General features: G+C 32.5%; 1 protein-coding gene across 1 annotated transcript in view; it reads right to left on the reverse strand.

Moving 5' to 3' along the window:
- Positions 1 to 10,986: 10,986 nt before the first annotated feature.
- The window catches only part of LOC119579707 (receptor-type tyrosine-protein phosphatase H-like), a 26,980-nt gene continuing 23,695 nt past the window's right edge, over positions 10,987 to 14,271 (reverse strand). Inside the window, exons 3-4 of the mRNA XM_037927611.1 lie at positions 11,317 to 11,392; positions 10,987 to 11,089 (exon numbers count right to left, since the gene is read on the reverse strand). Of these exons, the coding sequence (XP_037783539.1) occupies positions 10,987 to 11,089; positions 11,317 to 11,392 (179 nt within the window). The remainder of the gene's footprint in view (positions 11,090 to 11,316; positions 11,393 to 14,271) is intronic.

Raw genomic sequence — 14,271 nt, forward strand, 5'->3', positions numbered from 1 at the left:
TTATTAGCAATTATTACCTTTATTTTCATTACTATCATTCAATCATTATCCTTTTTATTATCATTACTATCATCATCATTATTATAGCGTCCCATTCTCATTATCATTAATATTAATAGAAAATTAACTGAAGGGAAAAGTTTCGAAGAGCCCTGTTGTTATAGCAACCGAGGGAAATGCTTAAAAGATTTGCTGTTTCTTTATAATCACTCTTATTATAAGAAATACTTTTATATCCCGAGGTCAAAGTCACGATTTTACTTGTAAAATCAATTTAATAAACAATAACAAAATAAATAAACAAACAGTAATAAAAAAACACATACTACAAATAACGAAACAATAAAAAAACACACAATTACAATAATAACACAACACACCACACCCACCGAACGAAGCAAAGACTAATTAACCCGTTCTCACGGCCCAGCTGACGAGGAAAAGCCATACGGTCGCGTGGATCCCCACGAACAATCAACTCGGGCGATCTCGAGAGGATATGCGCGGAACATCGGAAGTATCCTAAGCCTTTATAAGGTCGAGTTCCAGGTGAGTGGTTCGAGGTTTTTGTTGTGTGTTGTTGTTTGTTATTTTTTTGTTTGTTTGTGTATTTATTTTATTTCAATATATATATTTATATATTATTTTTTTTTTTGAGGGGGCAGAGGGATAGCGGTGAGGGGAGAGGGACGGGGCGGTGGGGGGGCCGGTAGGGGAAACGAGGGGGGGAGGGGATTGTTTGATGTGTTCCGTGTTGTGAAATTGTTTTTTTTATGTTTTTTTTAAATTTTCTGATTGGAGTTTCTTGTTTGTTTGTTTTGTTTATTGTTTATTTGTAATTTTTCTGATGTGGATTTTCTTGTTATATTTTGTGTTTGTTTTTTATTTCTGGGCTGGGGATTTTCTTGATTATTTTTGTTTTAGTTTATTTGTGCATTGTTTCTGTTCTGAAGGCTGTGTTTTGTTTTGTTTAATTGTAATTTTTTTGTGTTCTGAGTCTTTTTTGTCGTTGTCTTCCACTGTTTTTTTTTTCCGGAGTTTCATGTTTTTTTTTTTTTTTTTTTTTTTTGCTCTTTCTCTTGTTGTGTTTTTTTGATTATCTCGAGCTAGTTTATTTGCTTTGTTTATTCATATTTTATTTGCCTGGTGTTATGATCTTTTTTTTTTTTTTTTTTTTGCAGGGGGGTACTATTCTTATTTCTTATTTTGCTTTATTTATTAACTTTTCCTCGATGCTCAAGTCTGTCATTATTTGTCTTGTTCTTTTGTTCGTTCAAGGATCTATTGTACTTCTGTTCTGCAGTATTTTAATTTTTGGGATGATTTTAATATGCCGTCGGTTTAGTTTCTTTTCGGGAATAATCAAAATAACTGGAATAAATTATAACGATGAGAATGACGAGAATAAACAGATATTTGACAACTCACCCCCGTATATTGAACAAACTCACCCCCCGTTATTCTTGGATTATCTTCGGCTTCGTTAAGCTCTTCTTTCTCCCCTTACTCCTGAGAGAGAGAAAAAATAATAATTGTTTAGTACTGAAGGGCCTTAAATTGAAAAAAACAAGAGAGGAAAAAAATGTGAATCTCGTCCTAATTTTGAAATGTAATATATGTAATTGTAAGTAATGGAAGTGTCACTCATTTTGAATACGTGAGGAGGAGGCTTAGGGAATCGGAGTAGTAGTACTCCTGAAGGGCCTTCTCTCTCTCTCTCTCTCTCTCTCTCTCTGTCTCTCTCTCTCTCTCTCGCTCTCTCTCTCTCTCTCTCTCTCTCTCTCTCCTCTCTCTCTACTCTCTTCTGTCTCTCTGTCTCTGTCTCTCTCTCTCCTCTCTCTCTCTCTCTCTCTCTCTCTCTCTCTCTCTCTCTCTCTCTCTCTCTTCTCTCTCTCCCTCTCTCTCTCTCCTCTCGTTTGAGATTCGACGCGGTAATTGCCTTTGTGTGGATGAAAAAGTAGCTAATTATCTTAGACCAAAAAGTACTATTTCCGTCTTTGTCTTTTGTTCTATTTCTCTTTGTTATTTCTTTGGATTTTCCCTGCCCAGAAATACCGTGAAACATTTTGTAGTGTTTCGTGTGTATAGTTTATAGGCACCGTTTCGTCGTGATGAAGTAGGTAAATTGTATGGTGGTTAAATATATAATAAATTCGTACCATACATTAAACTAAAAGATTATTTTTGCTTGGCTCCTGAAAAATTAATTAATATATTCTTCTCCTTTGTAAATGTTGCAAATGGAGTATGAAATTTAATTTTATTGCACGGAAAAAAAAAATGAAAAGAATAGGCTTTACAAACCCCTGGCTGCATATGATGTGTAGGTCGACATTCACGCTACGGGTAAATTCAAAACTGATACTTATATAAATACTGTGAAAATATCTGTGTACCATAAAACGCTGATGTTTTATTATTATTATTAGTATTATTATTATGTATTATTATTTAATTATATTATATATATCATATATATATTATATATATATATATATATATTTTTTTTTTTTTTTTTTTTTTTACAAACAACTTATTCTCATACATTATGTACGTGCTATAATATGCCATATTCTATTCATTCATGTATTACTACTGCTTTAGGTAATGGAGCAACAAATAATCTTGCTAAGTATTCAGGTTTAACAAGCCACCCAGTTATTTCATTAAACGAAGTTCTTCTTGGCATCTGACTCAAAATCATCGAAATTTATCATAAAATCAATCAAGGAAAAATAACTAATAAAAAAATAAAAAAAAAAAAAAAAATCAGAACTGTATTGAGAAACGGCCTTCCCAAATGACCTCTCATGCCCTTGGGTCGGACAAAGAGCCCGTAAACCTAATCTAAAGCCTGAATTATCCTATGAAACTATGTAAAAGGGATCATAGACAGACAGAAGACAACAAGAGGGAGAAAAGAAATAGAGAAGGGGGCGAGCCACTGAAAGGGCGGCTTTGGGGTAGTAGAGAGATCCAAACGACTTAAAAGGCATTAAAAAGCAAAGGTAATAATAATAATAATATAATAATAATAATTAATGAATAATGATATAAAAACGTGTCAGCTTGCCAAGATTCTTTTCCGTACGGTATTTTTTTTTCTTTTTTCTTTTTCTTTCTTTTCTTCCTTTTTCTTTTTAGAAAATGGCAAAGAGACGTTATTTAGGCCTGATTTCGCACTGTATTTTGGGACAGAAACGAAGATTATTTTCACGAATAAAAGACGTGATTTAACACTGTTTCTTACTTGCTTTACGGAAAATGACGCAAGACAATAGACGTTATATATTTAATATTAGAGTCAAAACACAAAAACTCGCTTTGTAAATAATCACTTTTATACGTTGCTAGTCAGCGGTATTGCGTTAATTGTTATTATCGCTATAGAGATAATGATGGTGATCAATGCAAAAAAAAAAATAATTAATAATATAACGGTGATAATAATAAGAATAAATGAATAATTCGTTATGACTAATATGAATAGGAAAATATGAATAATAAATATCCACGTCCAAAGTAAAAAATATGAAAAAGAAATATAAAATATAAAAAGGACTGAAACCATTTCCATGAGATTTCGGTCTTTGCGAATGTCTAAATAAATGCTCTATTGCTCTCAGTTTATTATGACTTTTATGTAGATCACGTAGTAAATGCTATTCTGAGAGTACGTATGGAATTTACTATGGACAGAACTGGTATGATATAATTCACAAAGTTGTAGATGTGTTACTAGGGGTGAGTATGTTCGAATCGTGTTAGTTATTGTTTAGAGCTTTGAGTGAATACTCTTCTCCTCTCTCTCTCTCTCTCTCTCTCTCTCTCTCTCTCTCTCTCTCTCCCTCTCTCTCTCTTTATCTCTCTAATTTCTCTATTCTCCATTTATACATGGACACACACCACACACACACACACACACACACCACACCACACACACACACACACCACACACACACACAACACACACACACACACACACACACACATATATATAACACATTGCATAACACACACACACAAACACCACACACAAACACACACACACCACACAAACACACACACATACATATATATATATATTAGATATATAGATAGATATAGAGAGAGAAGAGAGAGAGAGGAAGGAGACGAGAGGAGAGGGAGAAGAGAGAGAGAGACGAGAGAGAGAGGACGGAGAGAGAGAGAGAGACGAGAGAGAGAATAGATAGGTAGATTTATAGACAGCAGAAGATAAAGAGAAGACAGATAAGAGAGACAGAGAGATACACAGATTGACAGAATAAAAATAGGAATAATAAATAGGTAGATATCAAAAGACAGCGATAGATAGTCAGGCAGACAGAAAACAGAAGATATACAAGTAGTAATTAAACGGCAAATAGTCAAAGGGTCAAACAGATAAATAGACAGTCAGGCAGATAGGGACAGACAGGCAGATGACAGATATAAAAATAGATAAAATAAACAGGCGATAGTAAAAATAAGATAGACAGACAGACAGACAGGACAGATATAAAGATAGAAAAAATAGATGGTAGAGTTAAGGAATACAGACAGATAGACAGACAGGGACGGACAGGACAAACAGACAGGACAGACAGTCATACAGAAAGAAGATAGATAGAAAGACAGGCAGACAGATATACAGGCGGTCAGACAATCAGGACAGATAGACAGACAATCAGACAGATAAATAGATATACAGATAGCAAACAGACGGACGTCCCCCCCCCGTTCAGATAGACATACAGTCAGACGGACAGATAGACAGACCGTCAAACAGACAGATAGACAGACAGACAAATAGACAGGACAGCAGAAAGTCAGACAGACAAATAGACAGACAGGCAGGCAGATAGACAGGACAGACAGATCGACAGACAAATAGACAGACAGGCCGGGCAGATAGACAGACAGACAGATAGAAGACAAATAGACAGAATGCAGAGAGGTTAGTATCCCAAATTCCCGGAATCGCCAGAGCGTCTAGCGCCAAGTCAGATGCCTACGAGGAGACTTATCCCTCCTTCTCGCTCGGTGACGTTCCAGGCGTGAAATCGGATTCAAGTAGATAGTGTATGTGTGAATAAAAGATGGATAGATAAATAAGGAGATGTGCATAGTATAGATAGATTAAAAAGAGATAAGAGTGGGAGGGTTGCTGTTAAGTTGGAATGTTTCAAAGGGAAGGTGGATCGGAGAGTTTAAATTGGTTGCGGGAGATTCTGATTTCAGAGGATATAACCATGTAAAAACTTACCACACACACACACATCACACGCCAGTACCACACATTACACATACACACCACAACACACACACACAATCACACACAAAAACACACAACACACTATCTCACACACCAAAACACACACACACACCGCCACAGAACAAACACACCAATAACATAACACACACACCAACACAAACACACACTATCTCTCTCTCACACACAACACACACACACACCACAAACACATACATATATCTATATATATATTATATATATATATATATATATATATTATATATATATATATATATATAGTATATATATATATATATTCCTTACAGATTATAGTATCGAAATGATTAAGCTCCATGACGTCGTTCATGGACGGCCCTAACCCCGCTCCTCCCGAGATGGCGACGAAGGTGGAGTGCCACTCCATGCGGCACGCGCTCCAAGGAGGCAACGAACTCAAGAAACCAGACAAGAGGGTGCTTCCGTGTAAGTGAACAAGTCCCTAATGACACAACTGTTTACGCATGTATGCCACGTTGCATTGGCCCTTTTATGGACGGTTACTCTGCAATGCCGCCTGCTGGATGTGACCGCTGGCGCCTTGCGTTGTAAAAAGTAAGGTGTAAAAAAACAAAAAAAAGGCGGGGGTTTAAACGCCCATGGAACACGGTTTGGATTTTATTTTTACAATGTCACGCGATTGGTTGTGTACCAAATGCCGATTGAAATTTCTCTTAAATGAATAACACGTCTGTGGATTCTGTATTATGTTATTGCTCCTCAATTCTGTTCTAGTGTTGTCCACATCCCAAATATAGTATCACAGTCCTCTCAATTTTATAATTTATTATTCATGGCATATTCATTTTCTCTCTCTCCGTCTTACTGCATAAGAGCCTTAATGGTGTTGGTCCGCAGTATTTTTTTCCGCAGATATTCCTTACATCGTTCCATCCTTTAGTTATTGATCTGTACCATCTTCCTCAGTAGTTGCTTTTTGATGCCAGTCAGTGCTTCAGTTTATGCTTGTGGCCTCTTCCTTTGTCGTTTTGTCTCCCAATGTTACTATGTTACTATATCGCGGCGTTACGTACCTGCCAGCGTTACTATTGTCACTATCTCTCAACTTTACACTTTTGTTACATCTTCCAAAAACGTTACTATTAACCTTCTTTATTTTCTCAGCTTAACGAAACTCACGAGAAAGATTTTTTTCCCATAGTTCGAAAAACGAGACCAGATAAATGTTGGAAAGAATTACCTCCATAGAGGCTATAAAAGATATAAAACTGTTAGAAGCAAAGTTCAGGTCAAGAATACGTTGTTTGACACAGATATGTCTTGCAATATTTCCAGGAAAGGAAGTGGGGAGGGGGAGGAAATAAGAAAGCAGGGAGAAGGAGAAAATGAGAAATGATTTGCTTTTTTCTCTGTAAACAATTCATGATTCATATTGTATAGATTAATTTAACAGTAACTATTACCAATGGACATTTACAGAAGTATTAATTCGCCCCCCACGAACCGTATTCATGTTAACAAATGTAGAAAGGTATGAATGAAAATGAATATCTCTATGTATCGTGAAGATGTTCATTCTCATTCATAACCTTTCTACGTAGCAGTTTAATATTAGAAAGTTACTCATGCACCATTGTGGAAGTATTGTTGAAACAGTCCTTCCCCCCAAAATCAACAATTACTCATTCAACGTTGGTAAGTTATTATTTAACATTTAAACCAATATTAATTCAACATTGTGGAAATGACTCGTTCCACATTCAAAAAAAATTATTACCTCACCATCTGTAGAAATGATTCCTTCAACATTCAAACCTTTTTTTTTTTTTTTTTTTTTTTGTTGTAATAGGCGCCAGGGGTGTCCAAACTATGATGAGCATTGACATAAACACTTCATAATTAAAGACAGAAACAGTCATTACTGAAATGGCGAGTCCATAAAGATCCAAACAGCTTTTATGACACACATAACTGAATGCATATGTATATATGTTATATAAATTTACAGAATATTCTAAGCGAATCCCATGTTGGTTATAATTTGTTTGTGATGATAATTTTGTGCGTTTTGGATGAGCAACGTAATCTTTAAGTGGATCAGTCATAGCGTTTCATACCCAACGTGCTCTCAGTATCCTGTACTGGGGTAGGTCGAACGAGGTATCTCATACAAAGACCAAAACCGGGTATCCAAAACTGGGATCGGGCGAAACGGGTACGCAGACCGGTGTAGCGAATTGGATATAAAACGGTTTGATTGATCCCTTAAATATCTTATAAATATTAAGTAGTAAAATTATGACAAAAGATATGTCGGAATTGCTTACAGTAGAAGATTTGGACTGTTTTGACTAGACTATACTGCTAAGAAATACAGTTACAGGTTAAATGACGCTGTTAGAAAGCAGGCTACTTATAATGTTATCTGGTGATGAAAACTAATAAAAAGCATAGTGAGTTAATTATATACAGATATGAGAGGGGGTTAAAGGCAAATCACTGAGGTCTGCTAAATAATAATGACATCAAAAATAATCATAATGATGGTAATAAAAAGATAATGATAATAATACTAATGAATATAATAATGATAAAAAGGACGTGATGAATTATGATTTAAGGGTAAGGGCAATTATAATGAGAATAGTAATTCGATGATATTTGATAACATAAAAAACCATGATAGTAAGCAAAGCAGCAGCAGTAGTAGTAAGTTGTATCAGCTGTGCTAGTAGTAATGTAGTAATGATAAGATAGTGGTCTTGCTAAAACATTTTTCCTCCTCGTTGTGTTCTCGGGTGGAAATGGATTGCATTTATTTAATCCACGATATGTTAAGAGGGAGGAACATACACAGCAATATAAAACCACAGCAATAACGATTATATCCTAGAATACACAACTGCGAGATTTCATATAACAAAATTCAGATATGGATCGCTGTTCATCGTAGGAATATCATTATTAATGATAATCAACTCCCCGTGGATATGAAAACATATGCTACAGGTGGTTCCAATCGATTGCCTTGTAGCTTAGGAAGAGTAATTAGCATTTTACTAGGATTCATAAGTGTTGATAGACAAAGTTGACGATATATATATATATATATATATATATATATATTATATTATATTATATATATATATATATATATACCATACATATATATATATATATTATATATATACTATATATATATATATATATATATATATATATATATGTGTGTGGTGTGTGTGTGTGGTCGGGTGTGTCGTGTCTGCTCGGGTGTGTGTGTGTGGGTGTGTGTGTGTGTGTGTCCATGTACGTATGTAGGTCATTATATAGGTCCGAAGCAATAAAATCTTTATAACAGGATTAATGAAACATCATAGACCCGTCCAGCAATCGAAGGCACCCATTGGCAAAATAGGATGATAAAATTGTCAAGAAGTCTTGCAAGTTAGATCTGAAATATTCTTTTTCTTGCAGATGACTACAATAGAGTGAGTTCTTGAGCCTCTGCCAGACTCCAGATTCCGACTACATCAAAACGCTTCCTAGTCGATGTAAGTTCGCCGAAACGTCTTACATCCGTTGATATTAGCCCGTTTAGGTGCTGTGTAATATCAATGGAAATAGTATTATCCAAAAAATGCGTGTGTTATATATCCATATGGGTGTTTATGCTTGTGTTGTGTGTGTGTGGTTTGTGTGTGTGTGGTGTGTTGGTGTGTGTGTGCATATGTTTGCACAAATTTACACGTATATCCTATCTTCTTGCACACAGAGCATGCTAACACCCAAAGCGTACGTCGCGGACGCAAAGTCCTCTGGAGAACACCATCGACGAAATCTGGCGAAATGGGTGTGGCAGGAGAAAACGAGACTTATTGTGAGCTCACCAAGACTTTTGATTTAATTAAGGTGAGGCAAAGCTCGTAAATCATACTCATAAGTCATGTGTGTGTGGGTTATATATATATATATTATATTATATAGTATATATATATATATATATTTATATATACATATAACCATATATCCATATATATATATATATATGAATATGTATACATATGTATACATGTGTATATATGTTGTATTATATATATATATAGCTATATATATATATATATATATATAGTATATATATATATATATTATATATATATAATAATTATATATAGTATACTATAAAAATAATAATATATATGTAGTATTATATATATAATATGTATGGCACTATGTATATTATATATATATATTATATATATAGTATATTTTCAGATATATTATATATATATACGATATATATAATAATTATATATATATATATATTATGAAATGGTATATAGGCTGAGTAGGAGGGAGTTAGAGGCAGATATATATAATCGTAGATATAGATAGAGAGGTATGACTATACTATTATGATATAGTATATATATTAGGATAATATATGATATGAATATAACGAGAAGTGTTAAGAGAGGTAGATATATGATTTTATTTCCATAGAGATGATAATGGTATATAGATTATTTAGACATTTATATATATATAAATATATATACTATATATTAGATATATATAGATATACTATATAGATATATGCACTAATGTATGCATATGGATATGTATATATATATTATATATATATATCTATATAGATATATATAATTGTATAGATGTATATATATTTTCATTTATTATTCATTATATATAATTATATAATATAGATATATATATATATATATAATATATAGGATATATAATATAAGTATATATATATTAGATATATTACTAATATATATATATAGATAATAGATAGATATAGATATAGATATATTATATAATATAGGATTATATATATATATATGTACATATAGTACACACACATCACACACACACACACACAACATATATATATTATATATATATAATATAAATCTATTATATTTATATATATATTATATATATATACTATATTATATATATAATATATTATACATATATATATATGCATATATATAATATATATATATATAGATATATATATTATATATCATTATTTTTTTTTTTTTATAAAATATATATATATATATATATATATATATATATACATTATAATATATATATAATATATATATATCTAATTATATATATAGAATATAAATAAAATCTAATACAGAATACCAATTATATATATTATCTATATATATATATATATATATAATATACATATGCATAATATGCTATATATATATATAATATATTTATATATAATATATATATATATTATATATATATATTATAATATATATATATATATATATATATATATATACCACATATATACACATGTATACACCATGTCTAATATGCATTAATCTATATATATATATATATACATATATACAATTATATTATATTAAAAATATATATAATATATATATATATATATAATATTTTAAAATAAAATGATACATAAAATAATTTTTAATATATAAATTATATATATATATAATATATTATATATATATTATATAAAAATATAATTAACACATTTTATACTATGCATATATATCTATATATATATATATATATATATATATATATATATATAATATATAATATATATATATATTTTAAAATTTTATATATACAACATGATTAAAGATTATGATTTACGAGCTTGCCCCACCTTAAGAAATCAAAAATCTTGGTGAGCATCACAATAAGTCTGTTTTCTCCTGCCACCCCATTCTCCAGAAGTCGGCGATGGTGTTCTCCAGAGGACCTTGCGTCGCGACGTACGCTTTGGGTTTTAGCAGGCTCTGTGTGCAAGAAGAAGGATATACGTGTAAATTTGTGCAAACATATATGCACACACAACACACACACACACACACACACAACAACACACACACACACAAACAAAAACACCCCCCCCCCTAATATGATATATAACACACGCATTTGGTATAATACTATTCATTGATATTCACACAGCCACCTAAAGGGGCTAATATCAACGGATGTAAGACGTTCGGCGAACTTACATCGACATAGGAAGCGTTGATGTAGTTGAATCTGGGGAGTCTGGCAGAGGGTCAAGAACCACTCTATTGTAGTCATCTGCAGGGAAAAAGAATATTTCAGATCTAACTTGGCAAGACTTTTTGACAATTATTATCATCCTATTTTGGCCGGATGGTGCCTTCCCATTGCTTACGGGTCTATGATGTTGCATTAATCCTGTTAAAAGATTTATTGCTTCGGGCACTATATAATACCTACATACGTACATGGAACACACACACACACACACACCCACAAAACACACACACACACACACACAACACACACACACCCACACCACACAAATATAATATATATATATATATATATATATATATATATCTTTTTTTTTTTTAATATATATATATATATATATATATATATATATTTTATCGTCAACTTTGTCTATCAAAACTTATGAATCCTAGTAAAATGCTAATTACTCTTCCTAAGCTACAAGGCAATGCGATTGGAACCACCGGGATCATATTTTGCCATATCCACGGGGAGTTGATTATCATATAATAATGATATCCTAGATATACAGCGATCCCAAAATCTGAATTTTGGTTATTGAATCTCGCAGTTGTGGATTCTAGGTTTATAATCGTTATTGTGTGGTTATTATGCGTGTATGTTCCTCTCTTACATATCGTGTTTAATAATGCAATATTTCACCCGAGAACCAAGAGGAGGAAAAATGATTTAGCAAGACCACTATTTATCATTACTACTATTACTACTAGCACAGCTGATACAACATACTACTGCTGCTGTGCTACTATCATTTTTTATTTTATAAATTACATCGTAATTACTATTCTCATTATTTTTGCCTTACCTTATCATAATCATCACGATAATTTTATCATTATTATTTCATTAGTATTTTTATCATTTATCATTTTTATTACCATCATTATGATTTTTTTTGATGTCATTATTATTAGAAGACTCAGTGTTTTGCATTTAACCCCCCTCTCATATCTGATATAATAACTCCCTATGCTTTTCTTTAGTTTTCATCACCAGATACACTTTAAGTAGCGCTTATAACAGCGTACATTTAACCTGTAACTGTTATTCTTAGCAGTAGGTATAGTCAAAAACATCAAATTTTCTACTGATAAGCAATTCCGACATATCTTTTGCATTAATTTACTTTTAATATTATAAGATTTTTAAAAGGGGATCAATCAAACCGTTTGATATCCAATTCGCTAACCCCCGGTATGCGATACCCCGTTTCGCCCGATCCCAGTTTTGGATACCCGGGTTTTTGGTCCTTTGAGGTTTTGAGACACGTGGTCCTATCCACTTAAAGATTACGTTGCTCACCCGCACAAAAATTATCATACAAACAAAATTATAACCCAAAACATGGGTTTCGCTTAAATATTCTGTAATTTATATAAACATATGATAAGTAATGCATTCAGTTATGTAGTGTCTTTAAAAGCTGTTGGATCTTTATGGACTCGCCATTTCAGTAATGACTGTTATCTGTCTTTAATTATGATTTGATTTATGGCAAATGCTCATCATAGTTTGGACACACCTGGCGCCTATTAAAAAAAAAAAAAAAAAAAAAAAAAAAAGGTTTAAAATTTAAAGGAATCATTCTACGATGTTGAGGTAAAATTTTTGAATGTGGAACGAGTAATTCCACAAATGTTGAATTAATAATTGTAAATGTTAAATGAATAATTACAACGTTGAATGAGTAATTGTTTATTTTTGGGGGAAGGAATGTTGAAACAATACTTCCACAAATGGTGATGAGTAAATTTTCTTAAATATTAAACTGATACGTAGAAAAGGTAGAATGAGAATGGGAACATCTTCACGATACAAGAGATATTCATTTTCATTCATACCTTTCCCACATTTGTTAACATGAATACGGTTCGTCGAATTAATAATTCTGTAAATGTTCATGGGTAATAGTTATGTTAAATTAATCTATACAACTATGAATCTGAATTGTTACCAGAATAAAAGCAAATCATTTTATCATTTTCTTCCCTTCTCCCTGCCCTTTTTTATTTCCTCCCCCTCCCTCTTCCTTTTTGGAAATATTTCAAGGACATATCGTGCACAACGTATTCTTTACCTGAACTTTGCTTCTAAGCAGTTTATATCTTTATAGCCTCTAATGGAGGTAATATTTGCAACATTATCTGGTCTCTTTTTTCGAAAAAAGTGGGAAAAAAATCTTTCTCGTGAGTTTCGTTAAGCTGAAGAAAATAAAGAGGTTAATAGTAACGTTGGAAAATAGTAACAAAGTAAAGTTGAGAGATAGTGACAATAGTAACGCTGGCAGGTACGTAACGCCGCGATATAGAACAATAGTAACATTGGGAGACAAAACGACAAAGGAAGAGGCCACAAAGCATAAAACTGAAGCACTGACTGGGCATCAAAAAAGCACTACTTGAGGGAAAAGGGACAGATAAAAATAAAGGATGGAACGATGTAAGGAAATATTGAGGAAAAAATACTGCGGACAACACCAATTAGAGGCTCTTATGCATAAGAGAGAGAGAGAGAAAAAAGGGAAAATGCATGAATAAAAAATATATAAAATTGAGAGGGACTGTGATACGATATTGGGATTTTGGACAAAACACTAGAAAAAGAATGGGAGCAATAAAAATAATACAAGAATCCACAGGAAAACGTGTTTCATTTAAGAGAATTTCAATCGGCATTTGTACACAACCAATCGCGTGACAGTAAAAATAAAATCCAAACCGTGTCAGGGCGTTAAACCACGCCTTTTATTTTTACCCCTCTTTCTTTTACAACGCAAGGCGCCAGCGGTCACATCCAGCAGGCGGCATTGCAGAGTAACGTCCCAAAAGGGGCCAATGCAACGGCAAATACATGCGTAAAATTGTGCATTTGGGCTTGTTCACTTAACGGAAGCACCCTCG

Source organism: Penaeus monodon, chromosome 12 (genome assembly GCF_015228065.2).
Source record: "Penaeus monodon isolate SGIC_2016 chromosome 12, NSTDA_Pmon_1, whole genome shotgun sequence".
Taxonomy (NCBI): domain Eukaryota; kingdom Metazoa; phylum Arthropoda; class Malacostraca; order Decapoda; family Penaeidae; genus Penaeus; species Penaeus monodon.